This window comes from Centruroides vittatus, unplaced genomic scaffold (assembly GCF_030686945.1).
Source record: "Centruroides vittatus isolate TY-2023 unplaced genomic scaffold, ASM3068694v2 contig_1213, whole genome shotgun sequence".
NCBI classification, from domain to species: Eukaryota; Metazoa; Arthropoda; class Arachnida; order Scorpiones; family Buthidae; genus Centruroides; species Centruroides vittatus.
The window spans coordinates 1,420,796-1,437,287 of record NW_027120776.1 but is presented as its reverse complement, the minus strand read 5'-3'; the positions used below and the strand labels follow the sequence as shown (position 1 = coordinate 1,437,287).

The 16,492-nt window shown below is 34.6% G+C and overlaps 1 protein-coding gene and 1 long non-coding RNA gene across 2 annotated transcripts in view; one reads left to right on the top strand and one right to left on the bottom strand.

The window, feature by feature from the left end:
• LOC136985996 (protein gooseberry-like) overlaps nucleotides 1-16,107 on the top strand; it is a 34,501-nt gene extending 18,394 nt beyond the window's left edge. Inside the window, exons 4-7 of the mRNA XM_067283437.1 lie at nucleotides 11,362-11,567; nucleotides 13,734-13,881; nucleotides 13,944-14,092; nucleotides 15,292-16,107. Of these exons, the coding sequence (XP_067139538.1) occupies nucleotides 11,362-11,567; nucleotides 13,734-13,881; nucleotides 13,944-14,092; nucleotides 15,292-15,633 (845 nt within the window). The 3' untranslated portion in view covers nucleotides 15,634-16,107. The remainder of the gene's footprint in view (nucleotides 1-11,361; nucleotides 11,568-13,733; nucleotides 13,882-13,943; nucleotides 14,093-15,291) is intronic.
• LOC136986000 (uncharacterized) lies at nucleotides 7-4,862 on the bottom strand. Its single transcript, XR_010882414.1, has 2 exons — nucleotides 4,754-4,862; nucleotides 7-568 (listed from the first exon to the last, which is right to left on the bottom strand). It is a non-coding gene; the product is annotated as an uncharacterized lncRNA (long non-coding RNA).
• Nucleotides 16,108-16,492: the final 385 nt, after the last annotated feature.

Sequence of the window (16,492 nt, the reverse complement as noted above, 5' to 3'; positions counted from 1 at the left end):
AAAACGAAAATTATATCTATTTATAAAATGCCAATTTCGCGCCAATGCGTTGTTTACATTTGCGTAAGCTTCTGTCCGAAACGTTGTTGAAATACTCCAAACAACTAAACATAAGTCATGCAACCAGGGCGTAGTCGCCATGTCGGTGTTCTGTGTATTTTCTCTTTGACGTTGATTAATTATACAACATTAATTTATAAAAAAAAAATTCTTTAACTCGACTCGTAGGTGCTTATGATTCAATAGTTCACACATCCTCCAGGGGGTTGTGAGGTCGGTAGCTATTTTCGATTTAGATTTTTGTGGTATGAAAGTCATTCGAGTCTGACAATGGTTTGTCTTCCTGGCTAGGCTGCTGGTATGGAAAAGGGCCAAATTTCTAAACCATCCCTTTTCGATGACAGATTTTTCTTGTATTCTCCTCTCCCCCACTGTGGCTCATTAGTACATCGTTTAGAGAAACATTCCTCGACGTTGGCTTAACAACGGATTGTGACACTCTCGAGTGTTCCCTTTTTTTTTTCTTGTATCTTCCACCGAACACTTCCAGTTATTTTAAGTCAGTTCACTAATTAAATAAAAGAAATTTATTCTATTTGAGAGGTAATTACCTCAGCCTTTTTTTTAAATTTTAAAAACGTTTTATAAATAATTATTTTTGTAAATTTTTCAAATAATAATCTATACATTTCGTTATTTACAATTTAAAATAAAAATATATGTACATTTCTATCGTCGACCAATAGGGACGTATAGATTCAAATATTCAAATATTTAAATTTCAATTTCTACGCTCCTATTGGTTAATTATGCGACGGGTAAATTCGAATTTAAATCTATCCGTTCGTATTGGTTAATAAATCGACGGATACGTTTGAATTTTTAAATTAAACGCTTCGATTGGTTAGTATCGATTTAACTCTTACGTTCGATTGGCCGGATCGGAATTTAAATTTTAAAAGCCATTAATTTGTTTCTTTTTTGTTTTGTTAAGACACAAACTTTATCATTATTTTTATATATATACATTTTTTTTAAATTTTAATTTTCGAATTAATATTCATATAATTTTCATTTTTCGGCTTTGAAAAGAAGACTTTTCACAACTCGTTTAGTTTTTTTCGGTCACGTTCAGATCTTGGGAGGTCGGTTTTTAGTAGAAGAAAGAGATAGAAAAGGGGGGAGACGTGATAGAAGAGAGGGTGAAGCACAATAAATTTGATTAAAGCACTCCCTCTAGCACGCAATGGCGGAAAGCATTTTCCTGGTCCGTTTTGCTGCACGCGCGCCAAATTTGCACAGTACAGGACCAAAGTCATAAGAGATAGAAAGAGAGAGAGAGAGAGAGGCATCTGGTTAAAGGCTTGGGGCAAGAGCAGGTTAACAAAATGTGGTCCCTGCTACACGCTCTGCCTGCAGCTCGTCGTCCCTGATGTCGGTAATTATTGCTGGTGGTGTAGTAAATGAGTGTTAATGAAGGATCGGTCCAGCACTTTTGCACTTTGTCCAACACCGCCACACGTTGCGGGGCGTGTAAACAGCTGGGGAAAGGAGAACAGATGAAAATCTATTATCCGTTTTAGCTGTTATTATCCGGAATAATATCGTTTAAGAACTATTTTACCACATTACATCCGTTTAAATGGCCTTTTAATCGTTAATTAATAAAATACTCGCTCGGTCGAATGTATTAAAATAATAATAAAATCAATTGTCTGTCTGTTGATTGAAGTTAAATATATTATTATTATTATTATTATTATTTAATTTTCTTTCTGGTGGGTTATTAGATGGATATTTTGATATATTTATTTAAATTTAAATTAATAAATTTTCTGATATTTTTTAAATGATTTTTATACAGTTTTTTAGTAATTTTCTGTAGATGTTTATGCACTTTAAAATACTTTTCTGTGAATTTTAATGGATTTTTAATAATTTTCCGTGAATTTTTATAAATTTTTCCCTGGACATATGTGGAGGAAAGTAATTATTGTTGCAGATTTTCGTGGATCTTTGAGGAAAGAACATAGTGATTTTTAATAATTTTTGTAGATTTTAAAGAGGTCTATGGGCTTTTATTTAGGAAAATAATGATTTTTTTTGTAAATATAGGTTATATTATACGTGTAGGAACAATGCCCTGAAAGAAGTTTATCATGTGACATATGGCCTAATGAACCTGAAACCTATATGCCTATAGGCAAGCCCAGAAAATGACTACGAGGCCTCTATCCAGGCCCCAAACTCTATCCAACTATTGGCTAAATTTTGGGGCCTCAAACATAAAGGAGGCCCAAATTTACTCTTTTATGTAGAAATCATGGTGTAAATTACAGTTTTATGGCTTTAAGGAGGCCTCATATTTCTAACGTCCTGAATCCTGTTTAACCTGCTTACGACCTGTATATGAGTTTATAGAAGAAATTATGATATTTTAAGCTTGAAAACTTGCGAATACAGCAGATGTTTGGGATGTTGTATTGCTGGAGAGGGATAAAATGATAAAAATATTTTCTGAGAGTATCAAGTTGTTATATGAAAGAGTGAACAAGACACTTACACGCTTAAGAGTCAAGATTCTTATAAAATTTTGCAGCAATAGGCCTTAAAGTAAGCCTAGAGCGCTTAATTCTTAGCTGATTCAAGGCTTACTGTAATACAAGAAACTCCAACAAAAAGTAATTTCGAGGCCTTTTCAGACCCTATACTTTTAAACAAAGGCATAATTTGTACTAATTTTGAGTAAAAATAAGCCAAAAACACTATCCGAAAACCCAAAGTCTAAAAGAGGCGGTTAATTAGATTGTTTTCTATTTTTAGATGCAGTTCCAATTGAAAATATTTAAAGAGATTTTTTTTTTCTGCTGCCAACTAAGAGAAAGGGGGAAGAGAAAACCTCAGTAAAAATTCGCACGAGGCAATCATTAGGTCCTAAATAGTTTAATTATTAAATTGGGTTCTCACGATATAGACGAAGAGAAATATGCGGCGCATTTCTTTTTATTAGAGCAATAATTGTCCTTAACGACATTGTAAATGTTAATAGAGTTTCCACCTCTTAAACTACTTTGCGTTAATCATCTTTAAACGAAGGCCTGCGACCAGTTTTGGATAAGAAAAATATAGGTTACTACGAAACGGAAGGTTTCATTTCAATTTTAGGAGAAGATGGTCTCCTTTTAATTCCTTCTACCATCTGAAAAATGGTGTCTGCGCTCATTTCTTTTTAATTTTTGCAGATTTTTAGATCTCGTGTCCTCGCGAGGAGGTGCAAAGATTTGATTTTGAAGAGGTCTCTTTCTCTTTACTGTACTTTATTTTGTATGTGTGAGACTAAAGTCTTTTTCTCTTTGCAAATTTAAGAATGTTCTTTGCAAAATTGAGAGATTTTTCTTGCGAGAAAATGGCTTAGAGTATGTAAATCTTCTTGTAGAAATTTGCTTCGGGTTGAGATCCCTCTTTAAATCCTCTTGCAAAGTGTCACTTTCGAAGATCTGACGACCTTCTTGCAAAAACGTGCTTTGGGTTAAGATTCTCTTGTAAAAATATTCTTCAAGTAGAGAATCTATTGCAAAAATGTCACTTCTGACGACCCTCTTGCATAAATTTGCTTTAGGTTAGGGTCCTCTTTAGATTCTCTGGGATGAAAGGTGCTTCGGGTTGAGTTCCTAATGGAAAAGTATCAGTTTCGAAGATTTTCTGAATATCTTCTTGTAGTAATATGTTTTAGGATAAGATCCTCTTTAAAAAATCTTTATTCTGAAAATTACTGTATGCAAGAGGATTTTAAGAGAAAGTCTTTCGATTTCCTCTCCCTTGCAAACAATAATTTATTTAATGAAAGTTTAATTGAAAAATGTTTGTAATTTTCCTCAAATACACTTGAAAGAAAAAATTGCAAAGATATAATGTTTTTTTTATGCAAAAGTTCTTTTTTAATGTTGATCACTCTTATACTTTACTAAAAGAAAATCCTCCTGAAACATTGAACAATTTTATCCATAGTTTGCAAAGATTAGCAATAAGCAAATGAAATATGTCACATCTCATTTTGACGCTTTGCAAAGGTTACCTCTTGTTTCGCAGTCTGGCAAAGGATAAAAATCGAGTTTTCGGGTGAGTTTCTTTGTTTTTTCCGACGATAAACACGCAAAAAAAAAAAAAAAAATTATAAACACCGAGCAATTTTAACGTTATATAAACAGTAAGTCGAACGAATCAATTAGTTTCCTTGGAAATTTCTATCTCGGAACAATCACTCATTTCAATAAAGAGGCCAAAAATGACCACCCAAAATGCAACTTGTGTATTCTGGGGCATAAATCAAGTCATTACTCACTTTACTTTCTAACAGGCGTGTTGATAAATAGCTTTCGTATTAACTCCAACGAAACTCGATCGACGATCCTTTTTTTATATATATATATATATATTATTATTATTATGATCGAAAAAAAAGGCCCGATCGATCTCTCCGAAAGCGAATCATTGGGCCTTAGCTAGCTGACGTCATGCCCTGTCGGTAATCAACCCGGATGTTTAGGTAATTTGCCTATTACCCACGGTTATAAATTTGATTAAAGAACATGCCTCTACATCACGCAAGTAACGAGAACTGTAATTACTTGGGACATCTGAAGAGAGAGACCGCTTCGAATATTAAACATATGCGGCCTCACTCGATGTATTGTACATTAGACGTAATTAAAATGGGATAAGGACATCCATGTAGGAGGTCTGACAGACTGACCGTTTATGCCTCTTACGTCTTCCTTCAGTACAGCATCAGAGAGCCACCATAGAGTCTTGGATCTTTGAAGATTCCTCAAGAATTTCTTGGAGAAACAAAGGAACTTCTTGTGTTTTATTTTTTTATTTTTATTGTTATTCGTTTCTACGTAACAGGAGATTAATTGAGACGAGGGCGGAGATTGAAAATGTTGATTTAGATAAATGAATCGTGCTTTCAAAAAGGATTCGTAACAAGCACCGTGCTAAACCTGAAACCCTTCAACTTAAAGACTCCTCATGAGTATGGATCGAGTGATATTCTGCATCATAAATCATGTTGTAAATGAGAAAATGAGCTTTAAAATTGTATAAATTTTAAAAAATATTCATGCTTTTATAAATTTACTTTAAGGCGTACGGCGAAACCTTCAAGAAACTTAATGAGGTTTCGTTAAATGACACGCGAAAAGATTCACGTCATGTTTTGATGAGGAAATACGCTTTAAAATTATATAAATTTTATAACATTTATGCTTTTATGAGGTTATTTTAAAGTTTATAAAGGTTTTCTCCCCCTCTTACCCCTTGATACCGGCGCGTAAAGTACCCATTTATTTCAACGCGCAAAAAAGGTTTACCTTTTGGCACTCCGCTGAGTAAACCGCGTTTTAACCTGGGAATATGCTTTGAAATTTTATAAGTCTAAGAAATATTCAAGCCTGTACGAATTTATTTTGATTTTCTCGAAAACTTTCCTGGTACGTCTTAATGCGGCACCGTAGAGTGGCCATTTATTTCGACATGCAAAAAAAGATTTAGATCTTTGACAACTACCGGAAGCTGATAGGGATTAATAGTCGCGTGTGTCGATGTCATACACAGTAAAAGAGTTGGAGACAAGTAATAGCCGGTTGTTGAAGTGGTCGATGGCATATCTATCAGCTTTACTTACTCTAAGGGGGGTCTTGAAAGGAAAAGAAAAGATATACGATCTTCGGCCTGACATATTTCAAACACTTCTTCACCAAAGACAGAACAGGTGTTTTTCTTTCGACCTTTGACATTAACGAGACAGACTGCATTATTAATTTTCATTTACTGACGCCTGCAACACACCGAGTTTCTTACATGCTCTTGGGAAGGGGAAGAGGAAAAAAAAACCATTTTACTGCCATCCCCCCTCGTAGAATAAATGGTTGATCATTAGAAAGATGTCATTTGTGATGTTGTAACAGGAGAAATTCTCACAACTCCCCCTTCTGTCGAACCTCCTAAAAGTCTGATAATTAAGTTGAGGGACCTCGGTTGCCCTCTTGTTGGGTTTCAGAGCCCTCCTACTCCCCGTTTAGATCCTATTAGTTTAGAGTGTAGTGGGTCCTTACATGAAGTATTGCTGCTTATAACAGGCGGTTTAAAATGTTTTCCTGTGTTTTTCTACGAAGAAACGGATTGATTATTCATATATTTTTTTGCAATTTTTGGGGTTTTTCTGTGTTTGCAAATTGCAAAAATTGCGAGTAAATTCATCTACGAACGGTCGTTGCTTGCTGTTTCTGGTAACTGCATGGAAACGTCCGATTTAATGCTTAATATTTTTAGAAAATTGATTTATTTTTAAATATTTTAATGTTATTTATTAATCTTTTGAATGTTTATTATCAAAAATAATGTAATATTTAAATATTTAGCAAAAATTTGTAAATTTTTTTAGCAGAAATGCGGCTCGAACACCATCCTCTACACCCCGTTATAGCGAATTAAAAATTTATTTTTAATATTTTTAATTGAATTTACAAAGAAAGTAATTTTATTTAATAAAATTCTATAAAATTTCGATTAAATTTAGACGTTTTTTAAACATAAAATAAGCAATATTTTTGCACTTTTGACTCCAAAATAGCTTAGCCTATATATCAATTTTTACCTTTTTACACTAATTAAAATGAGTATAAAGTCCCAAAATATAGATTTATATTTAAAAAAAAGTTGCTTATAAAATTAAAATTTTAATCTTAAATTATAATTTCATTCCAAAATTACATTTATAAACCTTATAAATGCCCAAAAATTACAGCTACGTTAACTTATGGGAAGACTTTTAAGCTATAAAAACACGCTTATAAACCTTAAAATAATTTATATTTCTATTACAAATTAAAACGAAATTTTGCTTAAAATTATATTGGGGTAGCTGTTTTTGCTTGTTGTAAGCTGACTTACTCCTCGTCTAGTGCCTAATTTAGAGTGCAGTGGGTCTTTAGATGTGGGTATTAAAGTACGCTAACGAATTTAAAAAAGTGCTTAACTCATTCATTTGTATGGGTTACTATTTCTGTTCGTCGCTAGAGTGGGTTATTTTTCGAATTTTCCTCTCCTCATCGCGTAGCATACATACAAATACACACACGCTCGACCAACGAAGGCATTTCTTTACCTCTTTTTCTTTTTTTAAGCCCACACGCACGAACAGACAAACGAACGCATAAAAATCTCATAACATTTAGAGTGTAAAAGTAATTAGGAACGTTGAAAACAAGCAAAGGAATGCACTCGTAGCAGCAGCAATCGATACAAAAGAAGAATCTCCGCCCTTCCCGAAACCGAGCGAGTTGCCAAATTCGAGGGTTACACGTAAACGAAGACGTTCCTCCCCCCGAAAACAAAAAAAAAATTCGGCTCTTTCCGGCCAGGTGGACCGAAAACATCAACTTTCTGTCGGGGCGGAATGAGAGTGAGGAGATAGCAATCGAGGCGTGCTGATACTATCAGACACGGGAGCTTAACGTCGGGCGCGTGTGTGTGTGGCCCGTTATGTGCATCTTATCCAACTATCAGTAGCCTCCCCCCCTAAAGAATGAAGATAACAGCTGGTGCCCTCCCAGGGTAACGTTACCGCTACGAATAAATACCGTTACCTGAAGCACCCCCCCCCCCTCTGTAAGTATTGAGTTAAAGATATGCCTGTGAGTGTTGATTTTTATGATACCCTCGAAGGGGGGGAGCGCGAGTAAATTTAGTCCTTGTCTTTTCATTAAGACGTCCCTCTTAGGCCCTCATTTGCATAAGTATGCCTCGTGAATGGGTTCCATTTTCTTTTTGAATTATTAACTAAAACTTATTGTCTTTGGGTGGATGTGCTTCGGGGCATGACGACATCAATGGACGATAGTAAGCAACTTTATTATTTTTAAATAATTTTTTTTAATACGAAAATTAGTCTCGTTGGCACTCTTCCGGATTGTTTCTTTGTGAGGATTTTTATTCGACTTCATGCACTTCACGCATATTTTTAAAGCGTTTCGTAAATTATTTCAGCTCCAGTGCATTACAGAGAACAATAAAATCGACACTCTTTTATTATTACTATTTAAAGCAATTATTAAATTTTTTTTTAAATGTATATTTTACTCATATATTACGTCATCGACCTTCAAAGCGGCACTTCAAAAATAAGTATTTGTGCGAAAAAAATATGGATAAAATTGTTAAAATTAAGCGTGAATACGATCAAGTAAACATTTTTCTCACGAAATATTCAGAAGAATTTCGTCAATTAATTGTATTTTTTTTTTTTTAATTTTACTCATATATTGCGTCATCGACCTACAGAGCGGTGCTTTAAAATATATAATTTACACAAAATATGAATAAAACTGTAAATTATGCGTAAATACGTTAAAATTATATGAGAAAATAGCATTTTTTAAAGCAAATTTCTTCAATTTTTAATTTAAAAAGTATTATACTCATAAATTACGTCATCGCCGCCTCACTTAAGAATAAAATTTAACATTAAAAAATACGGATAAATTATTAAAAATTAAAGGTAAATATGATAAAATAAATCAATTTTTCCCTATTTTTCGAAAAAACTCATAAATTAATTTTTTTTTAAAATAATTATGAACTCTGCTCACTGCTAACAAATTTAAATCAATTATTAAATCTTATTGGTTAATTTAAACCTATAGTTAAAATTTAAACCAATAGGAGTTGATAATAAGCAACAGGAGTTAATTTTAAACAAAGTCAAGTTTTTTTTTATTGGTTAATTATTTACGAGTCACGAGCTTGTTATATTAATCATAATCAACCTCTGATAATCAATCAATCAAGAGATTTTCTCGTTAAATTTATATTTAATTATCCAAAAAAAATTCCCAAAATAATGTTTTTTTATTATGGAATTAAATTTCGTTATTATTTAATTTAAAAATATTTTTTACTAATTATTAAAGCTAATTTTAAACCCGATGGGCATTTAAATATGCTAATTAATTGGCATTAAAAATCGTATTAATGGCGTTAAATTATAATCGATAATTAATTAATGTAAACGTCTAATTGTTATTTATTACTTATTAACAATTAATTTATGGTTATTGCATGAGTTAATTAGTTTTTCTATTATTAATTTACGCTTTAATATAGCAGAAAAGATGCGAAGAAATGAGGGGGGCCCCAAACGTCAGTTGTTAACTGACGTTTGGGCCCCCCTCATTCACTTTTAAACGTTAAAGGTAAAACTGAGTTTAGAACAATGCGCCTTTCTGTAAATAAATATCTGAATGGGGCAGGAATTTAGCCTTTTTGGGCAGGCCTGTGTATAGACTTTAAAGTAAATTATCATATAAAAATTTGATTATATAGGGTAAGCTAGTTAACTGGTGTGTATATGCGTGTTTCAAGTGAAATTTGCGAATATGAATCACAAAAATAAGTTAAAGAAAGGCAGAAATTGTATTAACCGACCTTTGGGCCACCCTATATATATATATATATGTGTGTGTGTTTTAAAGAATAGGGAATTACTTCTTATATACACACAGTTAACCGAATTTAGGTCTAGCCTGTGTAATAAATAAATAGAATTTTAAATAATTTGTATTTTTAAGTTACGTTTTTAAAACGTTCTAATTAATTATTCATGAAAAATAAACAAATAAAATTTTCCCCCTACGTCACGACGAACGATCTCAACGTTTATTGGTCGGACATTCAAATCGTGAGTTAATTATATTCGTTAAGCGAGCCAATAGAAACCTCGGCCGACGAAATCGATGAAAAAAGATTTTATCGGGGGAAGAATTTCGACGTAATTTTATTTTTTTACCAATGAATAATTATGGGCGTGTCCAGTTTTTTTTATATCGCCGCCCATTTTAAAAACGATCCAACCCATGCGACAACCGGCGATATTTAATCCTCAAACAATTCTTTAACATTTTTTATATTTTTTTTAAAACAAATTACGCGCGATAAAATCGAATATTTCCCGCTTTAAAACTGTCATTGTAAGAAGTGGAAATAATAATAAAAATAACAGGGGGGGAGAGATTTTTACAGAAGAACTTATTCAGACACACCCCTGTTTGGCCCACCCAGGTAGGTTGACACGGAATAAGAGGGCGGAGAGCTGAACATCTGAGAATAATGGGGCCGAGATGATACCTGTTGTTTTCTACATCGTGTCTAATGAAATGTTTAGTTGCGACCTTCTATTAGAACTGGTCTTGTCACAACCGAAATTCAACGCTAATTACAGGCTTTACATCTGCCACTTCCATATATAGGGCCTATATATATATATATACACGTGTACATTCTTCGAGTTTAAATTAAAAATAAAAAAAAAATATTTTACTCAACTTTATAAACTATAAATGTTTCTTTGGGGGGGGTTTAGTTTTAATAATTAGGAGACATTTTTGGGCGGGTCATTAGTAATTGTGGGTTTGGTTTTCAGAAGGGTTGATTGTTCGTTTAGGTATTAGGAAATGAATATAAGGTCCTGGTAAAATTATGGATGAGTTGTTTTTTTTTTTAATTGTAGTTCTTTGCAAGGGGCCCGGAGGGGCATTTCGTTCCGGGCCTCGTTCTTACGGGTGCTTCGAGATTTGCTGATTTGTGTGGAAGATACGGTGTGAAGCAAAATATGGGGAATTGTAGGAGCTTTTGGTTAGACCCCTGATAAAGAGGACCCTCAGAATTTACTCTCTTATACAAAAAAATATGATACAGAATAAAATGTGAGGGATCACAGAGACATTTGGTTTGTGTTGGGGGATAAGGAGGGCCTGAAAACTTACTCTTTTATGTAAAATATATGGGGATAATAGGAGCATTTAGCTCTCGAAATTTACTTTTTTATGTATAAGTTACAATATAAAAATTTGAAGGGCAGTGGATTATTTGATAGAGGGGCCTTACAGCGAGGCCCTCAAAATTTACACAAGAAATTGATTTTTTTTTCCATATAACCTTCGAATAGAATGAGCTTCCTTCATTTATTTTTGGCGCAGGCCCTAGCTCATCTCTGAGGTTTTGGCTCAGTAAATTAGTACCTTTCATTATTAAGTTAATACCTGATAATTAGTATTTAGTAAATTAATATTATTATTTAAAAAATCTCGCAAAACAAAGAAAACTCTCTTGCTCTGCCGTTGAACTGGATGCGGCAACCGGCGATATTTAATTCTCTGCTGCATTTAGATCGCTATAGGGCCTTAATTGCTACAGGTCACTATAAATACTTAAAGAAGTGGGCCTTAATTCTTCTTTTCTAGCACTTCAAATTTGATTAAAATCAAATATTTATTTGCTAAATGTAGGCATTTTGAATTTTAGAAAGGGAAAGCGAAGACGTGTGCCATTCGGATTGCGATTCTGAACCCGGATTGACATTAAAAAGGAAGCAGAGAAGGTCACGAACTACTTTCACTGCTACTCAATTGGACGAATTGGAGAAAGCCTTCGAAAGGACCCAATATCCGGATATTTATACAAGGGAAGAGCTGGCCCAGAGAACTAAACTGACAGAGGCACGAGTTCAGGTGAGGAAAACCCAATTAAAATCCATTATACTTAAATGTATAATTTAAATCGAATTTTTAACGTTTTTTCTTTAAACGTCCATCCCGGAGGTCCATAAAGATATTGGGGAATTCGGCAGACTTTAAAGGGGTCGCGATCTTTCGGTTGGGAAGTCGACTTCGATTAGTTAATTTTTAATTGAACGGTTTAATAATTTTTAATTGGCTTACCTTAAAAATTATTTTATTTTTAGTAAGTACAGAATGCGTATATTTACCCTCGGGTTTGTTTTCGGGCATTTTGGGGGGGTTTCATCTACATTTTTTTTTCTTGCGAACGCTCCTATTTTAGTTTTTAATTTACAACCTCGAATGATAAATGGATAATATCAGGCAATGGGTATCTTGTCGCTTTAGGAAGAGATAACTATCTGATGAATTGATATAGTACTTTTCAGAGAGGGAAAGTGTATCATCTGTGACCCTATATGCAATTTTTCCTTACATATTAATCGATATTAAGCCCTAAAATATTACGAACCCTACTTTAAATTTACTCAAATCTTCATTAACTCATTACGATAATCACGAATAATTCGCGGTTTTGAGCTTACTTTTCTTGAAATTTTACGTTAAAATATAAAGATTTATATTATTTTCTTATCATTTAACTTAATTTCACTTAATATAATTATAAATAATTAAAAATTTTACCATAAAAATAGGAGATAATAAGAATTGTTACAGGAAAAACTTAAATGAGAAGATGCTCCAGACTACGAAGGATTCTAGCATAAATTTTTATATTCTACGAATTTTAATAAGTTTTTTACGAAGAATAATAAGTTTTTTAGGGCCTAAAATATTAAAATATAATTTTATTTATTATACAATTAAACTAGGATGTTCTAGATTTCGTTAGGAAGCTAGAGTTTCATACCGCGTTAATGTAGGATTTAATGTAGTTAAGAGCTAGGATTAAATAGAGTCAACTGTAAACCCAAATCCTTATTAAAAGTTTAAATATAAATGCCGCGGGTTCGTATCCCTACGAGGGATGCGAACTCACGACCTGGGTACAAAGGTGGTGAAGGTAATCCAAAGTGCAAGGTGCATTACCTTAACACGGATCTCTACGATAATATTACAGAATTTTCTTGAATATTTTCAAGGATTCCTGATTAATTTTATTTATTAAAAGATTAAAATATTCAAATTTCCATAAATAATGGGAATTTTTCATTAATTTTAATTTAACTCGCCGATAAAGCAAGTGTCTTGTGAAGTCTCCCTTAGAATAGGTGTAATTGTTGCTAAAAATAAGGATTAGTTATTTAATTTATATTCTAATCAATTAGCAGTTAATTAGAATAGACTTTAGACAATATTTTAGACGGTTTTTGGCTTTTCAAAAGCCCGAAAAATTGCTGAAATTGACCCGCATATCCATTACTCCTAGCTGAAATCGCTGGGCTTCTACAGCAATTTCAGCTCAAAGTAATGGGAGAATGATGCCGTTTTACCATCTTTTAATGGCAAATTTACACAATAAAGAGTTTAGAAATTACCATAACTCATAGATAAGAGCGTTTAGCACAATATGTATGAGGCCCTTACAACATCCGGCCTTGAAGGATCGCTTCCATTTAAACGCTTCAGTAATGTCTAAAGCGTTCTAACTAATTGCCCCTACGAAAGACGAATTCGGTAGTAAATCCATTAAGTACATTTGTCACTGCGAACGGCCACACCTTGCAGCATCAGATGTGGAGATAGACAAGGCCCTAATTGATTCTTGTCCCTTCACACCATTACACGAGGAGTAATAACATCGGATCGGATCATTTGGTGGGTCATAGATTGACTCTGGGGTCACGGATGACAGGAATCCTTAGAGAAGGCGTCAACATGTACATCAAAGGTGAGAAAATGAATGATAGAAAGCTCCGCCTTGTAACACTAGCGCCTAGACTGCGGTAGGTGAGGTGCAAAGGCCTGATTGTATCGCTTGTCCCTTGTCTTCGCTGACATCATCCAGATGGTTACCTCGGGCCTTATATTAATAGTTTTTTTTTTTTTTAGAGGAAACGGGGAGAAAGAATCCTTACAAAGGATTTTCTTGTCTGTAAACCGATACGAGATATACAATTATGAGGTGTATTTAACTAATATACGATTCAAATTTAGGTATGGTTTAGTAATCGTCGAGCCAGATGGAGGAAACAGATGGGCAGCCAGCAGCTAAATGGATTCAGTGCTCTGAGTTTACCTATGGCATTTCCGGCTAGTGGACCCTATTTGTTATCGGATCCCACTTACACTACGCCCACACAAGGTATGAAAAGTGAGTTTGAATGGAAAATTTTCAATGGATTCTCATGGCAAAACACTTTATAGATCCGTCCACCTTGCATCATCCGAGCCAGGCCAACACTACTGTTCCTCTACATCATCAAACTGTGGCGGATAATAGGACCTCTATGTCTTACCCTAGCCATATGACCGATTCTGCTTACGTCAACACTGCGTCCACTCTTCCATCTCAGGTAAGAGCATCTTACAGGCCTTCTACAGGAGAGTGTCGAGTCACCGATTTCTACCCTCCCTATTACGTAATATTCGTGTATCCTCCTCAAGTAAGAGAGCACTGACGCACCCTAGACCCAATGTTGTGCGTCTTGGGGGCAAAGTACAAAATTTTGCTTACTCAAATTCGTCCGCTCCTGCTCCTCAGGTAGGATGAATTACAACACCTCAGGCAATTTAGATCCTGTGTGGCTTACTGTGTGCACGTCGATGGTAGGGTTTAAATTGCGCTTAAACTAGTCACGTGACTGCTTCTGCTCTCTGTAATACTGTAACAATACATTCTTCTCAGGTAAGAATGTGTTACCGCATCACAGGCCCTTTATAAATCTCATAGCGTGGCTCAACCACGAGCACATGGAGGGTAGAGTATAAAATTTCGCTTCACTCAGCCGTAAAATGGCTCAATATTAAGTAGTGGCATCTGTCGAGTGCTGTAAAGTTCTTTCATCGGAACGATTGAAGATGAAGCGTTATTGTGGCCTTTGAAAGGGAAGACGTTGCAGAACGTTTTGTTGCTCCTTTTCATGGAACAAAACGTACTTCCTCGGGGGAAAGAATTACTTGATGTTGGAGACATGATTAATTGTATAGAGACAACGGTAGCCAGCAACATGTGTGCAAAACAATAAGAGGCGGCCTGTCGGAAGGGGTATACAGGTTCTATTGTTCAAACAAAACAACAGGTGGTTTGTAAATGGACGGAACATTGGGGGAAAGATTATCTGCTATTTCCATTATCTTTCATTTAATTTTGGTTTAGAAACGTATGAAAAATGTTCTTCGATTGAAAATGCATCCGGTTGTAGTGTTGCTCTGTGAAGAATCGTTTGTTGTAAAGGCCCCCCGTCCCCCTCTTTAATAGTCGCAATCACAAAATGGCGGAACTACGGAAATTTTCCTTTTTATCTTGCCGCTTTTCTGTATATATATATATATATACACACACAACACATACACATAAAAAGATTTAATTTTAATTAATTTAATGATGAATGCAAAGAGCAGCCTTTGGGTGGAACCTCATTTGCATGAGTGACCATCTAGTAACGAAATTAAATTACCCGCTTATGAATGCTTAATTTTGCACCCCACATTGCTTGAAATTCATTTTTAAAAAATACGGGCCTTTAATTGACATTATTTTTTTCCCTTCCAGGTAATGAACATGCTGCATGCCAATGTACCCTCTTCTATGCAATCCATCAACAATGCCGACTTTTCGTCCAACCATCAGCTTCATCCGTCCGCATCGTCATCAATGCAACCGGATGAGTGGAACAGATCGGTCAACGGGTGGCCTTCCAGCCAATCCACTCAAGGAACCGATCCCGGAAGCACCACCTTTGCGCCCACCATGTTCCCACATTCGGGTGATCATTATGTATCGAATCATCCGTACAACAGCATGACGCACTCGCATCATTCCGGCATGGATTTGAAGACATCTTTCTACTATTCCGGACAGTTTGCTGCTGGAATTCGCGGTCTGACAATCTGACAGGAAGATAAAAGTGCCCGAAACATCAATATAGTGCTTCTGAAGTGCTTAAGAGCTTTGTTAATCTTAGTCTTCTGAGCTTCTAGATCAGTATTTTTCTTGAGGTGTACGCGGAATTTTGGTAACGTTTTAACCATTTAAGGGACCCGCGGACTTGAAAATTATGAAGATCCGTTTGTTAAGAAGACTTAAAAGAATCATCCCGAGGATGAGGATCGTCACGTGGTTTATTTTTTATCATTATTAATTCTATTTTTTTTGGCAGAATTCTTTATCTAACGTTAACGACTCACCGTTTAATATTGTGCCTTCTAAAGCCTTTAACTGTGCCAATCTTGTCCGCAAATGGAAGCCTTTTTTAATATTAATATAAAAATAAAATATTTAGTATACATTGAATTATAAAATGGTTTTATGAGGCCTTGCCTTCAGGAAGAATTATTTTGTAACGTTTGTAAATAAAGCAGATGAATTAGGAAGTTTAAGTTTGGTTCCTCCTGAAGTTCCTTTGTGTTGCAATGCGAATTTTTCATCATCTTATCGGATTTTTAAAAAAAAAAATATTCTAGAAAGCTTAAATCTTCTAGAACTTTTCTATTTTAACGTTTCTTGACGTGATTTTGGAGGCGTTAAACACGATTTTTGGGCCACATGTAATACTTTTGTATAGAAATTAACACGATTTCGGGTAGCATTAAACAGCGATTTTTTCGATTTCGTGTGCATTTTTTTCGTGTGGCGTTAAATAGGAGTTCTGTGTGGCATTAAACGGGGATTTTACGGCATCAATTCGATTTTATATGGTGTTAAACAGGGGTTTTTTTTATCAATATTGTAAGCATAACTTGGTGTGGGATTA